Genomic DNA, 26,218 nt, shown 5'->3' on the forward strand with positions numbered 1-26,218 from the left:
TTCAACTATTTCTGTCATTTGTTTGTAGAGATAATTATGTCCTCGCTCTCTTTTTCACTAGGTGTGTGCCTAGTGGTGTGAAGTCCGGTGGTATAAAGAAGCCATGCGAAATGCTAAGCAACAGGTCATAAACAATTGTAATACTTGCTGCTCGAAAGGAATGGCTGGAAATCTGTTGCAGCAAAGAGATTTGTGGTTAAAAATAAACCAGGCCATTCAACAACAGTTGATGTTGGTTTTGGCTTTTTTAGCAACAATTCTATGATACTAGAAATTTCAAGAATAGAAAATTTCCCATAATGTCAAACAACAGGAAAAACCCTCTCACTGTCTGTCATGATTACCAATGTGAATCACCTGTGCCGGCTCCTTTGGCGCCAAGTGCCTCGGACTCTGATTGGCTTCCGATCAGTACTTGTACCCACTCCTGTCTGTCCCCTTTTGTCAGTCCGTCTGCGAACCTCTGTGTATACAAAGCAAGCCTTTTTCGACCCTGACTCACGCCTGTCCTGTATTTTCTCCTGTTTGTCTCCGGCTACGACCTGTTTTGATCCTGACCCAACTGCTCTGCCGTCCCGGCTTAGGACCCATTTTTGATCCCGACTACGTCTACTCTCTCGTCCTGGCTTATGACTCGTTTCCTACCCCGACCACGCTTTGCTCTCACAGTCCTGGCTACCGACCAGTTTTTCCGTTCCTGACACCGCCATCGCTCGCTACGGAAGATCCACTTCCGTGTTTGGATCACAATCTGAAGGCGAGAGCAACTTGCTTCCCGCGTCCAGTGAATACTGGATCGTGGGCGTAGCCCTTCCTCTTTCTTTCAATAAAACTTGTGGTAAACGTTACGCGAGTGGGTCTACCTTTTTGTGCTGGTCCTGACACTGTCAGTCTTAATAAAAGATATAAACATCCGTGTTATCTGAAAAGGTCCAAGGAAAAATGCAACATTACTATTGGTCTTTATGCGGAGTCAAGTCAAGTTAAGTCATTTTTATTTGTATAGCCCTTAATCACAAAGAGTCTCAAAGGGGGTAAAACAAAAGAACAAATAACCCCTTATACAAGTGTTTTTCAACCAGTGTGCCGGGGCACACTATTGTGCCGTGAGACCTTGTCTAGTGTGCTGCTGAAATTCGCCCAATTGTATCTTTCCAAAAAAATCAGGCATTTATTCAGTATTTTTGCTATCTTCAGATGAGAAACTGTAATAGTCATCCATAGCAGTAGGTGGCAGTAGATTTTTTATATACTTTTCATATACTAATAATCTGCTCATGAGGTAGCACAGTACATTTGGTATCTTAATTTGTTTAACAAAGCGGTTTAAGATTGCAGTGTAAAAAATAAAGACATAAATAAAGCACATCATTCTTTTTTATTTTAAGTATTATTTTCTTATTTTTATTTCTTTAATCTGCCAGGGATGTGATTTTTCCGCTAATTCGCGGAATTCCGCTTTTTTTATCTCCAAAAATAAAATTTTAAAATTTCCGGTGTTTTAATTGGTAAAAAAAAACGATTTCGTCTCGACAGCATGCCATTTGAGTGTTTCCGTAACTGAAATGAAACGTACTTGCGATTGGTTGAAGTCTCGTGTTGACCAATAAACGCGCTTGTTATAGGAGTGTGCCATTGTTCATTTCTCACACGTTTTTGCCGGGTGTTTAAAGAAAGATGTCCGTGATCGAACGCAAAGATGCTCCGCGAGCTAAAGAAATTGATAAGATTGTAAAAAACAAGTTTCGATGGGACTGGTTGGAGAAGGAATTATCTACGAATGTTGGAAAGAAGACTGTGACGAATTTGTTCAATGACTTTATTCGGAAGATCGATCGTGCCGGGAAAGCACTTTGCATTTGGTGTCATGATACCATCGACTATGGTGGGAGAGGTTTCAAAGCTCTTGAAAGTCACGCAAAGAGCAAAAAACACGTGAAAGAACTCCAGTCAAGAACGACAAATTATTCCATCGCTGGAAGTTTCGGTGCCCAAACGAAAACTCCAAAACTTTACGGCCTCCATCCCTTATTGACATCACAATCGGAAGCGGTAATAAAGAGACGTGATCCACCCCAACAACCTGTACCAGTTGCTGATAGAGTCGTGAATTTTGAGGTAGGTGGTAAACTTTTCAAATTTATTTGACAGTTTTCCCATTTTTTTCGAAAATATTATAACGTAATAAAAATGGCCATAAATATTTAACAATTACAATAATAGATTTTCATGTGTACATTACACCAACACTTTACTGTAGGGCCTATACTTATTGTACTTTCATTTATCAAATACTTGGATACGCTGCTATTAAAGAAATAAATTATTAATTTGTCAGCCATCGATGGCTTTCAAACTATAATGTTTCAAAGTCCACCTTACGCCTCATGGATGTCTTTACCATCTTCTACTATGCATTTCTTGGCAGAGGAGATAAAGAACTCTATCTTCCCACCATCATGGCCATCTACCACAAGAAGGATCTTTCAAGAGAAGTCAAAGCCAAACTCAAAGACATACAATCAGCTTTAGGCCAAAAGAACATGACTGAGGAAGGAAGGAAGAGGAAGCAGAGGATCTATGAGAAGATATTCTTCACAAGATTGGATACGCTTCTCACCCTCAACCTGTACACAGCAGTTCTGCCCTTGCTGAAGAACTATGTGATCACCTTTGAGACGAAAACGCCAATGATCCACAAGCTGAACGACAAGCAAGTGTCCTTCTTCAAGAAGTTCTTGTCCTGTTTCCTAAAGCCAGAGTCCCTTCAAGGCTGTAAACTGACAGAAATTGAACTGAACAACAAAGCCAACCAACTCCGAGAAAATGATATTTTCTATGGTGGTGTCACCAGCAAACTGATGGATTCTTCTTACAAGTCGTCAGTTGTGTTCAAGTTCAAAGCCAAAGCCAAGGCAGCATATCTGGCATGTGGTCTGTACCTTCAGAAAAAGTTGCCCATGAACAGCAAGCTTCTGAGAGCAGCCTCTGCCATTGACCCACTTGCCAGAGGACACAGCTCAACTTTAAACCAACTGAAGAAGCTGTCGTCGTTGGTCACCAATGTCCTTGATGAGTCAGAGCTGGGGAACTATGATCTCGAGGTGAGAGAATACCAGTTGGACAGTGAGTTGCCAACACCTTTGGACTCAGAGGGGAAGGCAATTGCACTGGATCGTTGGTGGGCCCAAGTCTTTGCTGTTGGAAGATACCCAACCCTGGCCAAGATGGTGAAGGCTCTCATGAGTTGCTTCCATGGGCCGCAAGTAGAGGGGGCTTTTAGTGTCATGGGTGATGTCCTGAACCCCAAAGCATGCAGAATGGACATAGCCACATACAGTTCTATCCAGACTGTAAAATATGCCCTAAGAGCAAGAAATACCACCTCTGTCAGCCATTTTGGAAGGAAAGACATTCTGATGGATCCTGTGCAGTCCATACTGTGCCTAAATCTGAGGACATCCTCCAAAAGGTACAGGGAGGAGAAGGATGCAGAAGCAGCTATGTTGTCTGCAAAACGAACAGAACTTGCTGTGAAACAGGACACCCAAATGAGCAAGGCTGCCTCAAGAAGAACCATCAAAGCTGCACAGAAGCAGGCTAGAAAGACCCATTCCAAAGCAATGAAGTCTAGGAGGAAGTAGTGTTTGGGTCATGTGAATGGATTTAGCTGTGTCCCGACGGATCACCACCTTATCGTGGTGGGGCACTTTGCGCGTCTCCATGACCCCCAGAGCTATGTCGGCGGGAGTCTCGTACTCCTGGTAGGGTTACCCAAGCCGAACAGGTCGAAGGGTAGAGTCCAGACTAAGAGTGATCCCAAAAGCTGGTGGCGGCACGCTTTGAGGCGGTTTCCTACAGACCTGGATCCCGTTAGCCGCCTGCAGTTGTAGAAAGATGCCGGTCGTCTAGGGTCTCCCTTGCCACTGGAAACATCTTCTTTACAATTAAGATAGTGGCGTTGGGGAAATGTTTTTTAATGTGACTGATTTTGAGTTGACTTAAACTGTAATTTTATATGGGATAGTTCAATATACATTGAAAATTTATGCTGTTGTCTTGTCTATTTCTTTGTCATCTGAGTGCATTGAAAGTACTTAAAAAAACCCATGAGCTCCGGGGGGGGGCTTCGCCCCACTTTTCCCCCCACCAGGGCACTGCCCTGGTCCTACCTGGTTCCCCCCCCCCCCCCCCCCAGCTAGCAATCACCCCCCCCCCCCCCCCCCCGCTAATTTTCAGATAATTTCACTTTGGTCAAATCACATCCCTGATCTGCTTATGAGGTGGTACAGTGAAATATTTGACATTACTTCATTTTCAAACATTTTCGACGGACAGTGTGCCTCTGAACTTTTTTTTAAATAAAAGTGTACCTTTGTTCAAAAAGGGTTGAAAAACACTGCCTTAGATTACTCTTTTTATTCAGGTTTGCTTTTCGAAAACATTGCTCATAATGAGAGATTTCATGAAAATGGAATGTATTTGGGATGGTAGGTTGTGCCAGGGTGTGCGCATATGTGTAATTAGGTATTTGTATGCAGTATCATTACATATTTGCAGTTTGGCAATTGCAACTGCCACAGCCAACCAGAACCAATGTGGCACTTTTGGAGGGATTTGGGCTCCATGCTGCTGTTTCGGTCTCATCTTGTTGGATCCTATGTCCATCCTGGTGTTTGTAGAGAACAACAAATCTACACTGCACCATCCTGGCATCAATAGCAACAAGAGCATTGGCAGAAAAAAGACAAGGGAATACATATTTGGAAGTAATACACATTTTTTTTCATACTAAAATACCTGTGTATAAAGATACTTTATTAGTGTTTTTCTTCATACCAAAATACTTGTCTATACAAATATATATATATATATATATATATATATATATATATATACTGGTGCTTTAATAAAACTACAAAGTTATAGAACTGTTTGTCAGACCCAAATAGCAACACTTGATAGAACCCCAGTTCTTTATACATTCTATGAAACTTTGTTTTGATTTCAGCCTGAGCGGAAGGGCTTGCTACTGATATCAAGTGTTGATCGCCTGAGATGATGAAGAAACATCAGATGACAGGTTGTTACCACCTGAAAGACACAAGAAACATGTTTCAGTTTTTGAATGATTCTTGGTTTCTGTTATCTGTTGCGTTGTTGAATTTTCCATGCTTAGCGTTATTTTTTTTGTTTTTGTTTTTATTGGCCTTTACAGTTGAAATATGTACAAAGAAGAGAAGAGATGGGTCAGCATTCGATCAAAGTGTTTTTCCTTCAAAAATGAAAACGAAAGAATCCCATACAATCCCAGACATGTTGGATACTAAACATCGACAACTCAACAACTAATGCCAGATGCCAGATGAACTGCAATGGTGAGTCTAATTTGTTTGCCATTATTCCTGCCTTTTACATGAGATTTAAAAAATGTATTTGTTGGTTTTGCTATTTTGCATTTGCACTTCATACTAATATTAAAATATTGTTAAACTCCCTAACACAAACTGCGGCTTGCAATGTAATGCATACTGCACTGTGCACACTACCTCTTCTTCCAAGGTTTCTAAAAATCTGCCATCCACTTGATGAGGTTCCGGTACTCGTCGTCTGAAAGTTTTGACAAAACCAAATCATTACATTTATTGAAGAAGATATTTTTGAGATTTCTGTAGATGTGTTGTCTCCTCACCCTTGTCCCACTCCCAGAAAGTTGAGACGATCTGAACACTGAAATTTCTGACCGAACCTGAAAAAAATTGATCTTTGAATTTTATCCCACATATGTGGGATGGTTATTTTGTTGTTTTTTTGTGTTTGTGCCACATACCTTTCTGTCTAATAGAGTTCCAAAAACCAATATGAAAAAACCCTGTGACAATAAGAAAAGAACAATGATGAACAATTCAGAATTTTTCATAATAATGACCTATTATTTTGCACAATTTGATAACATTTTGACCTGGCAGAGGCTAGCTTATATTTTGCTTCATTCAATAGGATTTTGTATTGAAAGAAATAACACTGTAAAAGACACTTTAAAAATAAAACATACAAAATGATATCAAATCCAACCTGCAGAGAATTGAAGAATGCAAAGGCAACGTGGATTCCAAAGTTAGTGGGGTCAATCAAAATTCCAACTCCAAGCCCCCATGTTATTCCAAAAAAGGGTGTGAGGATGGCTAAGCTCCTTATAATGACGGTCAGGACATACTTCTCATCGTCTTGTGCATTGCTGGCCATCCCGCGACTCTGCAATATTTTAACTACCACCACAATTAGGATTACAATGTTTATAAACACAATGAGTAGTGCCGGGATTACAAATGCTAGCAGTGCTCTTGACTTTTCCCAATTGAGCCAGCAGATCACATTTTCTCGAATGTAAGCATTGTTCGGTGCAGTAACGGCGATTGTTATGACTGTGATAAGCAATGGGGCGCCATATCCAAGAGAGTATCCTATTGCTAACATTGTGTTTTTCGAAAGTCCTCCACCAAATACATTAACTGAGCGGTAGAATAGCAACATAGCTGATGCCAACATCCAGAAAAATAGGGCTAGGTAAAATAAATGGATGAAAAAGGTAGCAGCAGTGCATGCATCTGGGTTCCTTTTCTCTCCTTCAGAAATACTTGCACCTATAATAAACCAAATGTTTGCAATCAGTAGAGATACGGCAATGTTAACAATGGAAACATGTCGCAAGTGGGATGTGTTGCTCTTTCGAACTTTGTTCCATATAACTGCCTCAATAATGAGGCATATAACTAAGGATGCCATAGAAATGCCAACGCCAATGTAGGTTATGAAATCCAACACACGGCTATTCGGAGTATTCGGTGACATTAGTATCGAAAAGGAGGTCAGATGGTCACACAGGCATGTGACTTTTTCATCATCTCTGGCAACCAACTCGCAGCCTTCATCATCCCATCCTCCGAGTCTGTTAAATAGGGAAAAGTTCCAGAACACACACTGCGGGTTTCCCAATGTGTCGTTTAGGATGTCAAAAGTAAAAGTGACATTGTTGACGATGGTGTCAGACTGTACAAGTACGACTCTCCCGTTGATGACTCTGCCTGAATTGTTTCTCTCATCTCTTGGAGGAAGTACATTATCCAAGGATTCAAATGTTATCACCGTGAGAGTTGTTGCTCCATTCGCCTCCTGTATATTAATCTCCACCGTAGAATTGAAATCCTGGTTGAAATTATTGGTGAACATTGTTTTGTTTAAGATAATTAAAGGTGTTTCAATGTCCACAGTGTCATTGACAAGTCTACTTGTTATACCCTCTAGAGAAAACAAGAGTAATGAGCTGATGCTTGAATTTCTGGGAGTGACGGTTCTTGCTTCAATAGAATCTATAAGAGCTTGAAGATTAAGAGTCTCCCATGATTCTCTTGCAGCATCTCTTGTAAGCACTTCAGCAACTAAAAGGACATTCTAAAGAATAGGGGGAAAACAGGCAGTTAACACTTGTCCTAACACCAATGGAGTGGTTAGATGTAACAACACCAACACATTTACCTCCATAGAGTCTTCAGTTATAGTAATAAGAAATGTTGTCACAAGGTTGGCCACATTCTGAAGGATTCTAACAATGGCTTTAATGTTGTTAGGAGATTGAGTCACTTCCTCACTCAGTTCTCTAGTAGTGTTAGCAAGTTCCTCCAGGAAATCCACCAAAAGGTTTTCATCCAAAGACTACAGAGAGAGGAAAAACCGTTTTACAATAAAGCAGTAGCTCAATGTTTCATCCTATAACACAATGTTTCTATAATATTAAATTAATTCACCTAAGACAAAAATATTCTGTTCTGTCAAACATTTTGTGGTGTATCAACATAATGAGTAGTTTATCATCAGTTACTCAAACCTTCCAAAAATGTTAAATTATGTGAACCTCACTAAAGCCGACAACCTCACCTCAGATAGAAGGAGAATTTGAGCAATTCTCTGAAGGGTGCAGTTATCTTCTCTATTTTCCCATTCTCCACTGATTCTGCATGTGGCAGTCTTCACCCCCACATCGTTTATTTCACAAGAAGCTATACCCTCGTCATTTAAAAATCCATTTCCAAATTCAGGATCATCAACACATGTAAATTCACCTGGAAAGACAATTCATGTACAGCACCTCTTGATGATAGAACAATAAATAGTGAAATAATAATAAATGTGTGGAAATGCTGGTCCAAATACTAACCTTCACTGATGAACCGCAATGATATGGCTCGCGTAAATTGAGTAAATTCAATCACCTCACAAGTGATGATTAAATCAGGGTTATTGCAGTCTTCCTGTGTGAGTGTTCTCAATTGTTGGATTGCAGAGCCTCTTTCTAATTAAATACAAAGAGAACACATCATTTTCCAAGTAAAAAAATAATAAGTTAGAGTTTAGCTTTGAATATTCCTTATTTGGGGAAACGGAAACAAGAATTTCTTAGCACTAAATGTTGTCCGATTGGTTTTATAGTTTTTCTATATCTTGTGTTTGTTCCGTGACAAGATCTCCCCAACAGATTACACATCTTAGCAACTGTCAGTTTGGCTAGGGTTATAATATTTTCAGAATACACCCTGGATCTGGAATTTATATTGCATTTATATCAATTTGATTTGTTTTTTTTACCTGTATCTGGGGCATCCTTAAACATCACTTGGTAAGGGTCCTGGACAAAGCACTGTAATAGTACTTGCCTCCCAACTACACAAAACATTTGGTTTTGGATTGGAACAATGTTGATTGTGGGTGTTTCCAAAAGCCTGAATGATTCATTAGAGTCCTGCAGATAACTTGAATCCCCATCAAAGAGCTTGCATTGATAGCGTCCTGGAACAAAATTGGGTGAATCAAAGTAAGACTCTACTTCAGTTGTTTTTTACCCAAATTGCGACATTTACAGCGCTTGAAATGTTTCTTACCATTGTCAGTAAAAAATAAATTTTTGATGGTAAGCGTTTCCGCACCATCAGCTTGTGAAAAGTTGTGCCGGATGTCTTCAATTATCAAAACTCCATCTAGTGTCCATTCAGATCTGGTGATACGAAAGTTTAGGTCCTTTGGTGGTGGGCCACACGTCACATTTACAATGTCGTTAAAGAATACATCAGGTGGTACAAATATTAGGGGTCTCCTACCTTAGAGGGTGAAAAAAATATATAAAATGTGCACAACTATTATTCTGGAGATTTTCAAGACAAATACATGAGATGGTGCGGGGAACATTGACATTTCTGTACGGCGCTAGTATGAATCCATTGTTAAACGTACTTACTCTCAAACTGTATTGGAAACGAATTTCTCAGATCACTCAATATTGCTGCTAGGAGTGCTTCAACATCTGGGTCTTTTATTGAAGTATTTGCAGTAATTTCAAAGTCGGTGATGGTGCTACCATTCCTGGTTAAAACCGATATAATACAGGTTAAACATTTGTCATAATGATGCAGAAATGTCTTTAGTTTGAATTCACACGACTGGATAGCGTTTAGCTAAATTATATACAATGGTAGGATAAGTAATTTAACTCATTGAACAAAGTTCAAGCATGTGCAAATTAAATAATTAAATCTACCTGAAGCCCAAAAGCTCTGACGATAGTAGTCCCGGGATGTGGATCCTTGATTGTGTTTCAATCTGTACAAGATAGTGATCAGACCAAACCGCTGTGTTCAACAACACATACACGAAATACTCGCTATCACTCTTTAAAATTACAAGCGTTTACTTACAGACAACAAACATCTCTGGTAAACACCGTTGTTTTCATCGTTGTAAGATTCATCGAAGTCAAGCTCAAGCGTAAATGATAATGATCTCACTAAAATGCAAATAAAAAGCTCTTAACCTCAAATTGGTACACTATTTCAGCATGAATAAATGTTATGTATTACTTATTTACCATCTATCGATGGAATTTGTGTTGTCAAACCTATAGGGTTAAATGAAAAGAAAGGGTAAACTAGTCCTTGAACGTTGCAAATCAAGTTTTCCAAGATATAATAGCAAATGTGTATATACCAATCAATATATATACATTACTTTCTGTTGTTGGTGGTGTTCCTGTTATTGTTGTTGATGGTGGTGATAATGTTGTTGTTAGTGGACAAGTGAGGTTGACATCTGTGGAGGACGAGTGAACATTAAATACTGATAATTACAGGCAAACAAGTAAAATTGTAATCATGTCCTCTGCGTTTGATTCTAAGGATATGCACTGACTTAGCTCACAATGACGCCCATCAGAAGGAATTTCATTTATGCAGTCACAACCGTCCATACTGGTATTGCTACATGAACTGTATGTTTCACAGACGTCACAGGGCCATACGTATGCATCCTCACACTGACACTGTTCTTTTCCATTAAAGTCTTGGTAGCAAGCTAGAAAAAAGGTTATATTCTTAAATAAAATACAGATGATAAAAAATATAACTATAAACATAAAATGCAACCTTACCTGTGGTAAAAGTTAAGCTTGTCAGTATTACATCCAAAGTGATGTTGAATGGTAATGTGATATTTTTCATTGCTTCTCTTAGATGGATTATGAGCTCAGTTGGTTCGGTGATCAAAGTTTGTATGCTCAGAACAGTATCCACAAAGACTACAAAATATAGTTTGAAGGAGAAAAAAAACATCAGTACATCAAATGTGAAATTTGTGACTGAAAAAACACTGAACAAGATAAATCATTGTCAGTCACTCTTTTGGTTCAAAGGTCCAGAAAATAAGGCGCATGAGAAGAAAATGGTTTTAATCTATTTGAGATTAGTTGGTGTTTTAAATGAATATTGATCCAGGTACTTTGAAAGAATGTTTTTTACATTGTTATTTATCCGTTATCAAAAAGTCAATACCTTGTCTTTGTAGTGCGCATGGATCAATTGCTGTAAAGAAAAGAAGACAAATATTGACCATTGAAAAATAGGAAAATCAAGGTCTTCATGATATTCAATCCATCCACAGTATGTCTCTTGAGAAGTTGCACTTACTTGAGATTGGCCTACAAAACTTTCCAGATTGAGGAATTCCATGGATGCAGTCACAGTTCAATGTTCTGTCATTGCTGCATGCACCGTACGTGTCACAGATGTCACAGGGCAAAGCAAAAGAGTCTTCACACTGACACTCTGGTCCACCCGTGGAGTTAACAGGACAAGCTAAAACGATATTTGTCCAACTTATTATTAGTAACATGTTTAATGATCTGAAAATAAGGAGCAAAGGACCTTTTGCCCAGAAGATGAAACGATTAAAAATCTCTGACCTGTGGTCGTGTTCCAACTAGTCAGCGTTAATTCCTCTTCTATCACTAATGGTAGGGAAACATTATCGACAGCATCCCTCAGTAGAGTAACAATCTGTGATGGATCAGATTTTGTTGGTGTGTCCACTACCAAGACAATTTCCACTGAAGTAGAGAATCACAATAGACAGAAATATTTTACTTGAAGTCCATTTAAAAAAAAAAAATCCTCCACTTATTTCATTTCAAACACTACCTTGTATCTCTGGTGGACATGAGTCAATTGCTGGAACCCAAACAAAAGACAAAAACAGTTTACAAACGGGGAATTCCAGGTCTTCATGATATGCAATCCATCCGCTACATTCCTCTTTAGGAGCTGCACTTACTTGAGATTGGCCTACAAAACTGTTCCGATTGAGGAATTCCATGGATGCAGTCACAGTTCAATGTTCTGTCATTGCTGCATGCACCGTACGTGTCACAGATGTCACAGGGCCAAGCAAAAGAGTCTTCACACTGACACTCTGGTCCACCCGTGGAGTTAACAGGACAAGCTAAAACGATATTTGTCCAACTTATTACTAGTAACATGTTTAATGATCTGAAGATAAGGAGCAAAGGACCTTTTGCCCAGAAGATGAAACGATTAAAAATCTCTAACCTGTGGTCGTGTTCCAGCTAGTCAGCGTTAATTCCTCTTCTATCACTAATGGTAGGGAAACATTATCGACAGCATCCCTCAGTAGAGTAACAATCTGTGATGGATCAGATTTTGTTGGTGTGTCCACCACTAGGACAATTTCCACTGAAGCATGGGAGAATCACAGAAAACAGGAAAAAATGTTACGCCAAGTCCACTCGAATAAATTCCTCCACTTAGTGAATTTCAAACAGTACCTTGTAACTGTGGTGGACATGAGTCAATTGCTGGAACAAAAACAAAGGACAAAAACAGTTTACAAACGTGGAATTCCGAGTCCTTAAATATGAAATCCATCGACTAGATTCCTTTTCAGGAGCTGCACTTACTTGAGATTGGCCTACAAAACTTTCCAGATTGAGGAATTCCATGGATGCAGTCACAGTTCAATGTTTTGTCATTGCTGCATGCACCGTACGTGTCACAGATGTCACAGGGCAAAGCAAAAGAGTCTTCACACTGACACTCTGGTCCACCCGTGGAGTTAACAGGACAAGCTAAAACGATATTTGTCCAACTCATTATAAGTAACATGTTTAATGATCTGAAGATAAGGAGCAAAGGACCTTTTGCCCAGAAGATGAAACGATTAAAAATCTCTGACCTGTGGTCGTGTTCCAACTAGTCAGCGTTAATTCCTCTTCTATCACTAATGGTAGGGAAACATTATCGACAGCATCCCTCAGTAGAGTAACAATCTGTGATGTATCAGATTTTGTTGGCGTGTCCACTACCAAGACAATTTCCACTGAAGCAGATAATCACAATAGACAGAAATATTTTACTTCAAGTCCATTTAAAAAAAATATCCTCCACTTATTTAATTTCAAACACTACCTTGTATCTCTGGTGGACATGAGTCAATTGCTGGAACCCAAACAAAAGACAAAAACAGTTTACAAACGGGGAATTCCAGGTCTTCATGATATGCAATCCATCCGTTACATTCCTCTTTAGGAGCTGCACCTACTTGAGATTGGCCTACAAAACTTTCCAGATTGAGGAATTCCATGGATGCAGTCACAGTTCAATGTTCTGTCATTGCTGCATGCACCGTACGTGTCACAGATGTCACAGGGCAAAGCAAAAGAGTCTTCACACTGACACTCTGGTCCACCCGTGGAGTTAACAGGACAAGCTAAAACGATATTTGTCCAACTTATTATTAGTAACATGTTTAATGATCTGAAAATAAGGAGCAAAGGACCTTTTGCCCAGAAAATGAAACGATTAAAAATCTCTGACCTGTGGTCGTGTTCCAACTAGTCAGCGTTAATTCCTCTTCTATCACGAATGGTAGGGAAACATTATCGACAGCATCCCTCAGTAGAGTAACAATCTGTGATGGATCAGATTTTGTTGGCGTGTCCACTACCAAGACAATTTCCACTGAAGCAGAGAATCACAATAGACAGAAATATTTTACTTCAATTCCATTTAAAAAAAAATCCTCCACTTATTTCATTTCAAACACTACCTTGTATCTCTGGTGGACATGAGTCAATTGCTGGAAGCAAAATAAAAGACAAAAACAGTTTACAAACGTGGAATTCCAAGTCCTTAAATATGAAATCCATCGAATAAATACCTTTTCAGGAGCTGCACTTACTTGAGATTGGCCTACAAAACTTTCCAGATTGAGGAATTCCATGGATGCAGTCACAGTTCAATGTTTTGTCATTGCTGCATGCACCGTACGTGTCACAGATGTCACAGGGCAAAGCAAAAGAGTCTTCACACTGACACTCTGGTCCACCCGTGGAGTTAACAGGACAAGCTAAAACGATATTTGTCCAACTCATTATAAGTAACATGTTTAATGATCTGAAGATAAGGAGCAAAGGACCTTTTGCCCAGAAGATGAAACGATTAAAAATCTCTGACCTGTGGTCGTGTTCCAACTAGTCAGCGTTAATTCCTCTTCTATCACTAATGGTAGGGAAACATTATCGACAGCATCCCTCAGTAGAGTAACAATCTGTGATGTATCAGATTTTGTTGGCGTGTCTACTACCAAGACAATTTCCACTGAAGCAGATAATCACAATAGACAGAAATATTTTACTTCAAGTCCATTTAAAAAAAATATCCTCCACTTATTTAATTTCAAACACTACCTTGTATCTCTGGTGGACATGAGTCAATTGCTGGAACCCAAACAAAAGACAAAAACAGTTTACAAACGGGGAATTCCAGGTCTTCATGATATGCAATCCATCCGTTACATTCCTCTTTAGGAGCTGCACCTACTTGAGATTGGCCTACAAAACTTTCCAGATTGAGGAATTCCATGGATGCAGTCACAGTTCAATGTTCTGTCATTGCTGCATGCACCGTACGTGTCACAGATGTCACAGGGCAAAGCAAAAGAGTCTTCACACTGACACTCTGGTCCACCCGTGGAGTTAACAGGACAAGCTAAAACGATATTTGTCCAACTTATTATTAGTAACATGTTTAATGATCTGAAAATAAGGAGCAAAGGACTTTTTGCCCAGAAAATGAAACGATTAAAAATCTCTGACCTGTGGTCGTGTTCCAACTAGTCAGCGTTAATTCCTCTTCTATCACGAATGGTAGGGAAACATTATCGACAGCATCCCTCAGTAGAGTAACAATCTGTGATGGATCAGATTTTGTTGGCGTGTCCACTACCAAGACAATTTCCACTGAAGCAGAGAATCACAATAGACAGAAATATTTTACTTCAAGTCCATTTAAAAAAAAATCCTCCACTTATTTCATTTCAAACACTACCTTGTATCTCTGGTGGACATGAGTCAATTGCTGGAAGCAAAATAAAAGACAAAAACAGTTTACAAACGTGGAATTCCAAGTCCTTAAATATGAAATCCATCGAATAAATACCTTTTCAGGAGCTGCACTTACTTGAGATTGGCCTACAAAACTTTCCAGATTGAGGAATTCCATGGATGCAGTCACAGTTCAATGTTTTGTCATTGCTGCATGCACCGTACGTGTCACAGATGTCACAGGGCAAAGCAAAAGAGTCTTCACACTGACACTCTGGTCCACCCGTGGAGTTAACAGGACAAGCTAAAACGATATTTGTCCAACTCATTATAAGTAACATGTTTAATGATCTGAAGATAAGGAGCAAAGGACCTTTTGCCCAGAAGATGAAACGATTAAAAATCTCTGACCTGTGGTCGTGTTCCAACTAGTCAGCGTTAATTCCTCTTCTATCACTAATGGTAGGGAAACATTATCGACAGCATCCCTCAGTAGAGTAACAATCTGTGATGTATCAGATTTTGTTGGCGTGTCTACTACCAAGACAATTTCCACTGAAGCAGATAATCACAATAGACAGAAATATTTTACTTCAAGTCCATTTAAAAAAAATATCCTCCACTTATTTAATTTCAAACACTACCTTGTATCTCTGGTGGACATGAGTCAATTGCTGGAACCCAAACAAAAGACAAAAACAGTTTACAAACGGGGAATTCCAGGTCTTCATGATATGCAATCCATCCGTTACATTCCTCTTTAGGAGCTGCACCTACTTGAGATTGGCCTACAAAACTTTCCAGATTGAGGAATTCCATGGATGCAGTCACAGTTCAATGTTCTGTCATTGCTGCATGCACCGTACGTGTCACAGATGTCACAGGGCAAAGCAAAAGAGTCTTCACACTGACACTCTGGTCCACCCGTGGAGTTAACAGGACAAGCTAAAACGATATTTGTCCAACTCATTATAAGTAACATGTTTAATGATCTGAAGATAAGGAGCAAAGGACCTTTTGCCCAGAAGATGAAACGATTAAAAATCTCTGACCTGTGGTCGTGTTCCAACTAGTCAGCGTTAATTCCTCTTCTATCACGAATGGTAGGGAAACATTATCGACAGCATCCCTCAGTAGAGTAACAATCTGTGATGGATCAGATTTTGTTGGCGTGTCCACTACCAAGACAATTTCCACTGAAGCAGAGAATCACAATAGAGAGAAATATTTTACTTCAAGTCCATTTAAAAAAAAATCCTCCACTTATTTCATTTCAAACACTACCTTGTATCTCTGGTGGACATGAGTCAATTGCTGGAAGCAAAACAAAAGACAAAAACAGTTTACAAACGTGGAATTCCAAGTCCTTAAATATGAAATCCATCGAATAAATACCTTTTCAGGAGCTGCACTTACTTGAGATTGGCCTACAAAACTTTCCAGATTGAGGAATTCCATGGATGCAGTCACAGTTCAATGTTTTGTCATTGCTGCATGCACCGTACGTGTCACAGATGTCACAGGGCAAAGCAAAAGAGTCTTCACACTGACACTCTGGTCCACCCGTGGAGTTAACAGGACAAGCTAAAACGATATTTGTCCAACTCATTATAAGTAACATGTTTAATGATCTGAAGATAAGGAGCAAAGGACCTTTTGCCCAGAAGATGAAACGATTAAAAATCTCTGACCTGTGGTCGTGTTCCAACTAGTCAGCGTTAATTCCTCTTCTATCACTAATGGTAGGGAAACATTATCGACAGCATCCCTCAGTAGAGTAACAATCTGTGATGTATCAGATTTTGTTGGCGTGTCTACTACCAAGACAATTTCCACTGAAGCAGATAATCACAATAGACAGAAATATTTTACTTCAAGTCCATTTAAAAAAAATATCCTCCATTTATTTAATTTCAAACACTACCTTGTATCTCTGGTGGACATGAGTCAATTGCTGGAACCCAAACAAAAGACAAAAACAGTTTACAAACGGGGAATTCCAAGTCCTTAAATATGAAATCCATCGAATAAATACCTTTTCAGGAGCTGCACTTACTTGAGATTGGCCTACAAAACTTTCCAGATTGAAGAATTCCATGGATGCAGTCACAGTTCAATGTTTTGTCATTGCTGCATGCACCGTACGTGTCACAGATGTCACAGGGCAAAGCAAAAGAGTCTTCACACTGACACTCTGGTCCACCCGTGGAGTTAACAGGACAGGCTAAAACGATATTTGTCCAACTCATTATAAGTAACATGTTTAATGATCTGAAGATAAGGAGCAAAGGACCTTTTGCCCAGAAGATGAAACGATTAAAAATCTCTGACCTGTGGTCGTGTTCCAAGTAGTCAGCGTTAATTCCTCTTCTATCACGAATGGTAGGGAAACATTATCGACAGCATCCCTCAGTAGAGTAACAATCTGTGATGTATCAGATTTTGTTGGCGTGTCCACTACCAAGACAATTTCCACTGAAGCAGAGAATCACAATAGAGAGAAATATTTTACTTCAAGTCCATTTAAAAAAAAATCCTCCACTTATTTCATTTCAAACACTACCTTGTATCTCTGGTGGACATGAGTCAATTGCTGGAAGCAAAACAAAAGACAAAAACAGTTTACAAACGTGGAATTCCAAGTCCTTAAATATGAAATCCATCGAATAAATACCTTTTCAGGAGCTGCACTTACTTGAGATTGGCCTACAAAACTTTCCAGATTGAGGAATTCCATGGATGCAGTCACAGTTCAATGTTTTGTCATTGCTGCATGCACCGTACGTGTCACAGATGTCACAGGGCAAAGCAAAAGAGTCTTCACACTGACACTCTGGTCCACCCGTGGAGTTAACAGGACAAGCTAAAACGATATTTGTCCAACTCATTATAAGTAACATGTTTAATGATCTGAAGATAAGGAGCAAAGGACCTTTTGCCCAGAAGATGAAACGATTAAAAATCTCTGACCTGTGGTCGTGTTCCAACTAGTCAGCGTTAATTCCTCTTCTATCACGAATGGTAGGGAAACATTATCGACAGCATCCCTCAGTAGAGTAACAATCTGTGATGTATCAGATTTTGTTGGCGTGTCCACTACCAAGACAATTTCCACTGAAGCAGAGAATCACAATAGAGAGAAATATTTTACTTCAAGTCCATTTAAAAAAAAATCCTCCACTTATTTCATTTCAAACACTACCTTGTATCTCTGGTGGACATGAGTCAATTGCTGGAAGCAAAACAAAAGACAAAAACAGTTTACATACGTGGAATTCCAAGTCCTTAAATATGAAATCCATCGAATAAATACCTTTTCAGGAGCTGCACTTACTTGAGATTGGCCTACAAAACTTTCCAGATTGAGGAATTCCATGGATGCAGTCACAGTTCAATGTTTTGTCATTGCTGCATGCACCGTACGTGTCACAGAGGTCACAGGGCAAAGCAAAAGAGTCTTCACATTGACACTCTGGTCCACCCGTGGAGTTAACAGGACAAGCTAAAACGATATTTGTCCAACTCATTATAAGTAACATGTTTAATGATCTGAAGATAAGGAGCAAAGGACCTTTTGCCCAGAAGATGAAACGATTAAAAATCTCTGACCTGTGGTCGTGTTCCAACTAGTCAGCGTTAATTCCTCTTCTATCACGAATGGTAGGGAAACATTATCGACAGCATCCCTCAGTAGAGTAACAATCTGTGATGTATCAGATTTTGTTGGCGTGTCCACTACCAAGACAATTTCCACTGAAGCAGAGAATCACAATAGAGAGAAATATTTTACTTCAAGTCCATTTAAAAAAAAATCCTCCACTTATTTCATTTCAAACACTACCTTGTATCTCTGGTGGACATGAGTCAATTGCTGGAAGCAAAACAAAAGACAAAAACAGTTTACAAACGTGGAATTCCAAGTCCTTAAATATGAAATCCATCGAATAAATACCTTTTCAGGAGCTGCACTTACTTGAGATTGGCCTACAAAACTTTCCAGATTGAGGAATTCCATGGATGCAGTCACAGTTCAATGTTTTGTCATTGCTGCATGCACCGTACGTGTCACAGATGTCACAGGGCAAAGCAAAAGAGTCTTCACACTGACACTCTGGTCCACCCGTGGAGTTAACAGGACAAGCTAAAACGATATTTGTCCAACTCATTATAAGTAACATGTTTAATGATCTGAAGATAAGGAGCAAAGGACCTTTTGCCCAGAAGATGAAACGATTAAAAATCTCTGACCTGTGGTCGTGTTCCAACTAGTCAGCGTTAATTCCTCTTCTATCACTAATGGTAGGGAAACATTATCGACAGCATCCCTCAGTAGAGTAACAATCTGTGATGTATCAGATTTTGTTGGCGTGTCCACTACCAAGACAATTTCCACTGAAGCAGATAATCACAATAGACAGAAATATTTTACTTCAAGTCCATTTAAAAAAAATATCCTCCATTTATTTAATTTCAAACACTACCTTGTATCTCTGGTGGACATGAGTCAATTGCTGGAACCCAAACAAAAGACAAAAACAGTTTACAAACGGGGAATTCCAGGTCTTCATGATATGCAATCCATCCGTTACATTCCTCTTTAGGAGCTGCACCTACTTGAGATTGGCCTACAAAACTTTCCAGATTGAGGAATTCCATGGATGCAGTCACAGTTCAATGTTCTGTCATTGTTGCATGCACCGTACGTGTCACAGATGTCACAGGGCAAAGCAAAAGAGTCTTCACACTGACACTCTGGTCCACCCATGGAGTTAACAGGACAAGCTAAAACGATATTTGTCCAACTCATGATAAGTAACATGTTTAATGATCTGAAGATAAGGAGCAAAGGACCTTTTGCCCAGAAGATGAAACGATTAAAAATCTCTGACCTGTGGTCGTGTTCCAACTAGTCAGCGTTAATTCCTCTTCTATCACGAATGGTAGGGAAACATTATCGACAGCATCCCTCAGTAGAGTAACAATCTGTGATGTATCAGATTTTGTTGGCGTGTCCACTACCAAGACAATTTCCACTGAAGCAGAGAATCACAATAGAGAGAAATATTTTACTTCAAGTCCATTTAAAAAAAAATCCTCCACTTATTTCATTTCAAACACTACCTTGTATCTCTGGTGGACATGAGTCAATTGCTGGAAGCAAAATAAAAGACAAAAACAGTTTACAAACGTGGAATTCCAAGTCCTTAAATATGAAATCCATCGAATAAATACCTTTTCAGGAGCTGCACTTACTTGAGATTGGCCTACAAAACTTTCCAGATTGAGGAATTCCATGGATGCAGTCACAGTTCAATGTTTTGTCATTGCTGCATGCACCGTACGTGTCACAGATATCACAGGGCAAAGCAAAAGAGTCTTCACACTGACACTCTGGTCCACCCGTGGAGTTAACAGGACAAGCTAAAACGATATTTGTCCAACTCATTATAAGTAACATGTTTAATGATCTGAAGATAAGGAGCAAAGGACCTTTTGCCCAGAAGATGAAACGATTAAAAATCTCTGACCTGTGGTCGTGTTCCAACTAGTCAGCGTTAATTCCTCTTCTATCACTAATGGTAGGGAAACATTATCGACAGCATCCCTCAGTAGAGTAACAATCTGTGATGTATCAGATTTTGTTGGCGTGTCCACTACCAAGACAATTTCCACTGAAGCAGATAATCACAATAGACAGAAATATTTTACTTCAAGTCCATTTAAAAAAAATATCCTCCACTTATTTAATTTCAAACACTACCTTGTATCTCTGGTGGACATGAGTCAATTGCTGGAACCCAAACAAAAGACAAAAACAGTTTACAAACGGGGAATTCCAGGTCTTCATGATATGCAATCCATCCGTTACATTCCTCTTTAGGAGCTGCACCTACTTGAGATTGGCCTACAAAACTTTCCAGATTGAGGAATTCCATGGATGCAGTCACAGTTTAATGTTCTGTCATTGCTGCATGCACCGTACGTGTCACAGATGTCACAGGGCAAAGCAAAAGAGTCTTCACACTGACACTCTGGTCCACCCGTGGAGTTAACAGGACAAGCTAAAACGATATTTGTCCAACTCATTATAAGTAACATGTTTAATGATCTGAAGATAAGGAGCAAAGGACCTTTTGCCCAGAAGATGAAACGATTAAAAATCTCTGACCTGTGGTCGTGTTCCAACTAGTCAGCGTTAATTCCTCTTCTATCACGAATGGTAGGGAAACATTATCGATAGCATCCCTCAGTAGAGTAACAATCTGTGATGGATCAGATTTTGTTGGCGTGTCCACTACCAAGACAATTTCCACTGAAGCAGAGAATCACAATAGACAGAAATATTTTACTTCAAGTCCATTTAAAAAAAAATCCTCCACTTATTTCATTTCAAACACTACCTTGTATCTCTGGTGGACATGAGTCAATTGCTGGAAGCAAAACAAAAGACAAAAACAGTTTAGAAACGTGGAATTCCAAGTCCTTAAATATGAAATCCATAGAATAAATACATTTTCAGGAGCTGCACCTACTTGAGATTGGCCTACAAAACTTTCCAGATTGAGGAATTCCATGGATGCAGTCACAGTTCAATGTTCTGTCATTGCTGCATGCACCGTACGTGTCACAGATGTCACAGGGCAAAGCAAAAGAGTCTTCACACTGACACTCTGGTCCACCCGTGGAGTTAACAGGACAAGCTAAAACGATATTTGTCCAACTCATTATAAGTAACATGTTTAATGATCTGAAGATAAGGAGCAAAGGACCTTTTGCCCAGAAGATGAAACGATTAAAAATCTCCAACCTGTGGTCGTGTTCCAACTAGTCAGCGTTAATTCCTCTTCTATCACTAATGGTAGGGAAACATTATCGACAGCATCCCTCAGTAGAGTAACAATCTGTGATGTATCAGATTTTGTTGGCGTGTCCACTACCAAGACAATTTCCACTGAAGCAGATAATCACAATAGACAGAAATATTTTACTTCAAGTCCATTTAAAAAAAATATCCTCCATTTATTTAATTTCAAACACTACCTTGTATCTCTGGTGGACATGAGTCAATTGCTGGAACCCAAACAAAAGACAAAAACAGTTTACAAACGGGGAATTCCAGGTCTTCATGATATGCAATCCATCCGTTACATTCCTCTTTAGGAGCTGCACCTACTTGAGATTGGCCTACAAAACTTTCCAGATTGAGGAATTCCATGGATGCAGTCACAGTTCAATGTTCTGTCATTGTTGCATGCACCGTACGTGTCACAGATGTCACAGGGCAAAGCAAAAGAGTCTTCACACTGACACTCTGGTCCACCCGTGGAGTTAACAGGACAAGCTAAAACGATATTTGTCCAACTCATGATAAGTAACATGTTTAATGATCTGAAGATAAGGAGCAAAGGACATTTTGCCCAGAAGATGAAACGATTAAAAATCTCTGACCTGTGGTCGTGTTCCAACTAGTCAGCGTTAATTCCTCTTCTATCACGAATGGTAGGGAAACATTATCGACAGCATCCCTCAGTAGAGTAACAATCTGTGATGGATCAGATTTTGTTGGCGTGTCCACTACCAAGACAATTTCCACTGAAGCAGAGAATCACAATAGACAGAAATATTTTACTTCAAGTCCATTTAAAAAAAAATCATCCACTTATTTCATTTCAAACACTACCTTGTATCTCTGGTGGACATGAGTCAATTGCTGGAAGCAAAACAAAAGACAAAAACAGTTTAGAAACGTGGAATTCCAAGTCCTTAAATATGAAATCCATAGAATAAATACATTTTCAGGAGCTGCACTTACTTGAGATTGGCCTACAAAACTTTCCAGATTGAGGAATTCCATGGATGCAGTCACAGTTCAATGTTTTGTCATTGCTGCATGCACCGTACGTGTCACAGATGTCACAGGGCAAAGCAAAAGAGTCTTCACACTGACACTCTGGTCCACCCGTGGAGTTAACAGGACAAGCTAAAACGATATTTGTCCAACTCATTATAAGTAACATGTTTAATGATCTGAAGATAAGGAGCAAAGGACCTTTTGCCCAGAAGATGAAACGATTAAAAATCTCCAACCTGTGGTCGTGTTCCAACTAGTCAGCGTTAATTCCTCTTCTATCACTAATGGTAGGGAAACATTATCGACAGCATCCCTCAGTAGAGTAACAATCTGTGATGTATCAGATTTTGTTGGCGTGTCCACTACCAAGACAATTTCCACTGAAGCAGATAATCACAATAGACAGAAATATTTTACTTCAAGTCCATTTAAAAAAAATATCCTCCATTTATTTAATTTCAAACACTACCTTGTATCTCTGGTGGACATGAGTCAATTGCTGGAACCCAAACAAAAGACAAAAACAGTTTACAAACGGGGAATTCCAGGTCTTCATGATATGCAATCCATCCGTTACATTCCTCTTTAGGAGCTGCACCTACTTGAGATTGGCCTACAAAACTTTCCAGATTGAGGAATTCCATGGATGCAGTCACAGTTCAATGTTCTGTCATTGTTGCATGCACCGTACGTGTCACAGATGTCACAGGGCAAAGCAAAAGAGTCTTCACACTGACACTCTGGTCCACCCGTGGAGTTAACAGGACAAGCTAAAACGATATTTGTCCAACTCATGATAAGTAACATGTTTAATGATCTGAAGATAAGGAGCAAAGGACATTTTGCCCAGAAGATGAAACGATTAAAAATCTCTGACCTGTGGTCGTGTTCCAACTAGTCAGCGTTAATTCCTCTTCTATCACGAATGGTAGGGAAACATTATCGACAGCATCCCTCAGTAGAGTAACAATCTGTGATGTATCAGATTTTGTTGGCGTGTCCACTACCAAGACAATTTCCACTGAAGCAGAGAATCACAATAGAGAGAAATATTTTACTTCAAGTCCATTTAAAAAAAAATCATCCACTTATTTCATTTCAAACACTACCTTGTATCTCTGGTGGACATGAGTCAATTGCTGGAAGCAAAACAAAAGACAAAAACAGTTTACAAACGTGGAATTCCAAGTCCTTAAATATGAAATCCATCGAATAAATACCTTTTCAGGAGCTGCACTTACTTGAGATTGGCCTACAAAACTTTCCAGATTGAGGAATTCCATGGATGCAGTCACAGTTCAATGTTCTGTCATTGCTGCATGCACCGTACGTGTCACAGATGTCACAGGGCAAAGCAAAAGAGTCTTCACACTGACACTCTGGTCCACCCGTGGAGTTAACAGGACAAGCTAAAACCATATTTGTCCAACTTAACATTGGTAACATGTATAATGATCTGAAGATACAGTACCAAGGTCCCTTTTCCAAAAAGATGAAACAATTAAAAATCTCTGACCTGTTGTTGTATTCAAACTTTTCAGCGCCAAATCATCTTCTATCATTAAAGGTAGGGAAAAATTATTGACAGCATCTCTCAATAGAGTAACAATCTGTGATGGATCCGTTTTTGTTGGCGTGTCCACCACTAGGACAATTTCGACTGAAGCAGGGGAGAATCACAAGAAACAGGAAAAAATATTACGCCAATGCCACTCCAATAAATTCCCCCACTCAATAAATTTAGAACACTACCTTGTAACTGTGATGAACATGAGTCAATTTCTGGAACCAAAATAAAAGACAAAAACAGTTTACAAACAGGGAATCCCAAGTCCTCATGATGTGCAATCCATCCACTCGGTTCCTCTTCAGGAGCTGCACTTACTTGAGATTGGCCTACAAAACTCTCCGGATTGAGGAATTCCATGGATGCAGTCACAGTTCAATGCTCTGTCATTGCTGCATGCACCGTACGTGTCACAGATGTCACAGGGCCAAGCAAAAGTGTCTTCACATTGACATTCTGGTCCACCCGAGGAGTTAACAGGACAAGCTAAAATAATATTTGTTCAATGTACTATTAGTAACATGTAATGATCTGAAGTTAAATGACAAAGAACTTTTTGCCCAGAAGATCAAACAATTGAGAAATTCTCACTTGTGGTGGTGTTCCAACTCGTCAGCGTTAAATCATCGTCAATCTCCAATGGTAGGAAAACATTATCGACAGCATTCCTCAGTAGAGTAACAATCTGTGCCGGATCAGCTTTTGTAGGCGTGTCCACCACTAGGACAATTCCAACTGAAGCAGAGGAGAATCACAAGAACCAGGAAAACATGTTACGCCCAGTCCACTCGACTATATTCCCCCACTCAATAAATTTCAAACAGTACCTCGTATCTGTGGTCGACATGAGTCAATTGCTGGAACCAAAACGAAAGACAAAAACAGTTTACAAACGGGGAATTCCAGGTCCTCATGATGTGCAATCCATCCACTCTATTCCTCTTCAGGAGCTGAACTTACTTGAGATTGGCCTACAAAACTGTTCAGATTGAGGAATTCCATGGATGCAGTCACAGTTCAATGTTCTGTCTTTGCTGCATGGACCGTACGTGTCACAGATGTCACAGGGCCAAGCAAAAGAGTCTTCACACTGACACTCTGGTCCACCCGTGGAATTAATTGGACAAGCTAAAACCATATTTGTCCAACTTAACATTAGTAACATGTGTAATGATCTGAAGATACAGTACCAAGGTCCCTTTTCCAAAAAGATGAAACAATTAAAAATCTCTGACCTGTTGTTGTATTCAAACTTTTCAGCGCCAAATCATCTTCTATCATTAAAGGTAGGGAAACATTATTGACAGCATCTCTCAATAGAGTAACAATCTGTGATGGATCAGTTTTTGTTGGCGTGTCCACCACTAGGACAATTTCGACTGAAGCAGGGGAGAATCACAAGAAACAGGAAAAAATATCACGCCAATGCCACTCCAATAAATTCCCCCACTCAATAAATTTTGAACACTACCTTGTAACTGTGATGAACATGAGTCAATTGCTGGGACCAAAACAAAAGACAAAAACAGTTTACAAACGGGGAATCCCAAGTCCGCATGATGTGCAATCCATCCACTCTGTTCCTCTTCAGGAGCTGCACTTACTTGAGATTGGCCGACAAAACTCTCCGGATTGAGGAATTCCATGGATGCAGTCACAGTTCAATGCTCTGTCATTGCTGCATGCACCGTACGTGTCACAGATGTCACAGGGCAAAGCAAAAGAGTCTTCACACTGACACTCTGGTCCACCCGAGGAGTTAACAGGACAAGCTAAAATAATATTTGTTCAATGTACTATTAGTAACATGTAATGATCTGAAGTTAAATGACAAAGAACTTTTTGCCCAGAAGATCAAACAATTGAGAAATTCTCACTTGTGGTGGTGTTCCAACTCGTCAGCGTTAAATCATCGTCAATCTCCAATGGTAGGAAAACATTATCGGTAGCATCCCTCAGTAGAGTGACAATCTGTGCCGGGTCAGCTTTTGTAGGCGTGTCCACCACTAGGACAATTTCAACTGAAGCAGAGGAGAATCACAAGAACCAGGAAAACATGTTATGCCAAGTCCACTCGACT

At 39.6% G+C, this 26,218-nt stretch overlaps 1 protein-coding gene across 1 annotated transcript in view; it reads right to left on the reverse strand.

Moving 5' to 3' along the window:
* Positions 1 to 4,404: 4,404 nt before the first annotated feature.
* LOC148346507 (uncharacterized) overlaps positions 4,405 to 26,218 on the reverse strand; it is a 42,117-nt gene continuing 20,303 nt past the window's right edge. The window contains exons 62-146 of the mRNA XM_088325653.1: positions 26,016 to 26,159; positions 25,743 to 25,910; positions 25,374 to 25,517; positions 25,099 to 25,266; positions 24,966 to 24,995; positions 24,730 to 24,873; positions 24,457 to 24,624; positions 24,324 to 24,353; positions 24,088 to 24,231; positions 23,813 to 23,980; positions 23,681 to 23,710; positions 23,449 to 23,592; positions 23,174 to 23,341; positions 23,041 to 23,070; positions 22,808 to 22,951; positions 22,533 to 22,700; positions 22,401 to 22,430; positions 22,169 to 22,312; positions 21,894 to 22,061; positions 21,761 to 21,790; positions 21,528 to 21,671; positions 21,253 to 21,420; positions 21,121 to 21,150; positions 20,889 to 21,032; positions 20,614 to 20,781; positions 20,481 to 20,510; positions 20,248 to 20,391; positions 19,973 to 20,140; positions 19,841 to 19,870; positions 19,609 to 19,752; positions 19,334 to 19,501; positions 19,201 to 19,230; positions 18,968 to 19,111; positions 18,693 to 18,860; positions 18,561 to 18,590; positions 18,329 to 18,472; positions 18,054 to 18,221; positions 17,922 to 17,951; positions 17,690 to 17,833; positions 17,415 to 17,582; positions 17,283 to 17,312; positions 17,051 to 17,194; positions 16,776 to 16,943; positions 16,644 to 16,673; positions 16,411 to 16,554; positions 16,136 to 16,303; positions 16,004 to 16,033; positions 15,772 to 15,915; positions 15,497 to 15,664; positions 15,364 to 15,393; positions 15,131 to 15,274; positions 14,856 to 15,023; positions 14,724 to 14,753; positions 14,492 to 14,635; positions 14,217 to 14,384; positions 14,084 to 14,113; positions 13,851 to 13,994; positions 13,576 to 13,743; positions 13,444 to 13,473; positions 13,212 to 13,355; positions 12,937 to 13,104; positions 12,804 to 12,833; positions 12,571 to 12,714; positions 12,296 to 12,463; positions 12,164 to 12,193; positions 11,928 to 12,071; positions 11,653 to 11,820; positions 11,520 to 11,549; positions 11,285 to 11,428; positions 10,237 to 10,398; positions 10,057 to 10,137; positions 9,917 to 9,946; positions 9,747 to 9,835; positions 9,590 to 9,651; positions 9,290 to 9,414; positions 8,937 to 9,152; positions 8,644 to 8,844; positions 8,216 to 8,350; positions 7,936 to 8,120; positions 7,537 to 7,713; positions 6,076 to 7,452; positions 5,831 to 5,872; positions 5,693 to 5,749; positions 5,550 to 5,610; positions 4,405 to 5,094 (exon numbers count right to left, since the gene is read on the reverse strand). Of these exons, the coding sequence (XP_088181779.1) occupies positions 5,039 to 5,094; positions 5,550 to 5,610; positions 5,693 to 5,749; positions 5,831 to 5,872; positions 6,076 to 7,452; positions 7,537 to 7,713; positions 7,936 to 8,120; positions 8,216 to 8,350; positions 8,644 to 8,844; positions 8,937 to 9,152; positions 9,290 to 9,414; positions 9,590 to 9,651; positions 9,747 to 9,835; positions 9,917 to 9,946; positions 10,057 to 10,137; positions 10,237 to 10,398; positions 11,285 to 11,428; positions 11,520 to 11,549; positions 11,653 to 11,820; positions 11,928 to 12,071; positions 12,164 to 12,193; positions 12,296 to 12,463; positions 12,571 to 12,714; positions 12,804 to 12,833; positions 12,937 to 13,104; positions 13,212 to 13,355; positions 13,444 to 13,473; positions 13,576 to 13,743; positions 13,851 to 13,994; positions 14,084 to 14,113; positions 14,217 to 14,384; positions 14,492 to 14,635; positions 14,724 to 14,753; positions 14,856 to 15,023; positions 15,131 to 15,274; positions 15,364 to 15,393; positions 15,497 to 15,664; positions 15,772 to 15,915; positions 16,004 to 16,033; positions 16,136 to 16,303; positions 16,411 to 16,554; positions 16,644 to 16,673; positions 16,776 to 16,943; positions 17,051 to 17,194; positions 17,283 to 17,312; positions 17,415 to 17,582; positions 17,690 to 17,833; positions 17,922 to 17,951; positions 18,054 to 18,221; positions 18,329 to 18,472; positions 18,561 to 18,590; positions 18,693 to 18,860; positions 18,968 to 19,111; positions 19,201 to 19,230; positions 19,334 to 19,501; positions 19,609 to 19,752; positions 19,841 to 19,870; positions 19,973 to 20,140; positions 20,248 to 20,391; positions 20,481 to 20,510; positions 20,614 to 20,781; positions 20,889 to 21,032; positions 21,121 to 21,150; positions 21,253 to 21,420; positions 21,528 to 21,671; positions 21,761 to 21,790; positions 21,894 to 22,061; positions 22,169 to 22,312; positions 22,401 to 22,430; positions 22,533 to 22,700; positions 22,808 to 22,951; positions 23,041 to 23,070; positions 23,174 to 23,341; positions 23,449 to 23,592; positions 23,681 to 23,710; positions 23,813 to 23,980; positions 24,088 to 24,231; positions 24,324 to 24,353; positions 24,457 to 24,624; positions 24,730 to 24,873; positions 24,966 to 24,995; positions 25,099 to 25,266; positions 25,374 to 25,517; positions 25,743 to 25,910; positions 26,016 to 26,159 (11,036 nt within the window). The 3' untranslated portion in view covers positions 4,405 to 5,038. The remainder of the gene's footprint in view (positions 5,095 to 5,549; positions 5,611 to 5,692; positions 5,750 to 5,830; positions 5,873 to 6,075; positions 7,453 to 7,536; positions 7,714 to 7,935; positions 8,121 to 8,215; positions 8,351 to 8,643; positions 8,845 to 8,936; positions 9,153 to 9,289; positions 9,415 to 9,589; positions 9,652 to 9,746; positions 9,836 to 9,916; positions 9,947 to 10,056; positions 10,138 to 10,236; positions 10,399 to 11,284; positions 11,429 to 11,519; positions 11,550 to 11,652; positions 11,821 to 11,927; positions 12,072 to 12,163; positions 12,194 to 12,295; positions 12,464 to 12,570; positions 12,715 to 12,803; positions 12,834 to 12,936; positions 13,105 to 13,211; positions 13,356 to 13,443; positions 13,474 to 13,575; positions 13,744 to 13,850; positions 13,995 to 14,083; positions 14,114 to 14,216; positions 14,385 to 14,491; positions 14,636 to 14,723; positions 14,754 to 14,855; positions 15,024 to 15,130; positions 15,275 to 15,363; positions 15,394 to 15,496; positions 15,665 to 15,771; positions 15,916 to 16,003; positions 16,034 to 16,135; positions 16,304 to 16,410; positions 16,555 to 16,643; positions 16,674 to 16,775; positions 16,944 to 17,050; positions 17,195 to 17,282; positions 17,313 to 17,414; positions 17,583 to 17,689; positions 17,834 to 17,921; positions 17,952 to 18,053; positions 18,222 to 18,328; positions 18,473 to 18,560; positions 18,591 to 18,692; positions 18,861 to 18,967; positions 19,112 to 19,200; positions 19,231 to 19,333; positions 19,502 to 19,608; positions 19,753 to 19,840; positions 19,871 to 19,972; positions 20,141 to 20,247; positions 20,392 to 20,480; positions 20,511 to 20,613; positions 20,782 to 20,888; positions 21,033 to 21,120; positions 21,151 to 21,252; positions 21,421 to 21,527; positions 21,672 to 21,760; positions 21,791 to 21,893; positions 22,062 to 22,168; positions 22,313 to 22,400; positions 22,431 to 22,532; positions 22,701 to 22,807; positions 22,952 to 23,040; positions 23,071 to 23,173; positions 23,342 to 23,448; positions 23,593 to 23,680; positions 23,711 to 23,812; positions 23,981 to 24,087; positions 24,232 to 24,323; positions 24,354 to 24,456; positions 24,625 to 24,729; positions 24,874 to 24,965; positions 24,996 to 25,098; positions 25,267 to 25,373; positions 25,518 to 25,742; positions 25,911 to 26,015; positions 26,160 to 26,218) is intronic.

Source organism: Urocampus carinirostris, chromosome 20 (assembly GCF_059441175.1).
Source record: "Urocampus carinirostris isolate Australia breed hairy pipefish chromosome 20, RoL_Ucar_1.0, whole genome shotgun sequence".
NCBI classification, from domain to species: domain Eukaryota; kingdom Metazoa; phylum Chordata; class Actinopteri; order Syngnathiformes; family Syngnathidae; genus Urocampus; species Urocampus carinirostris.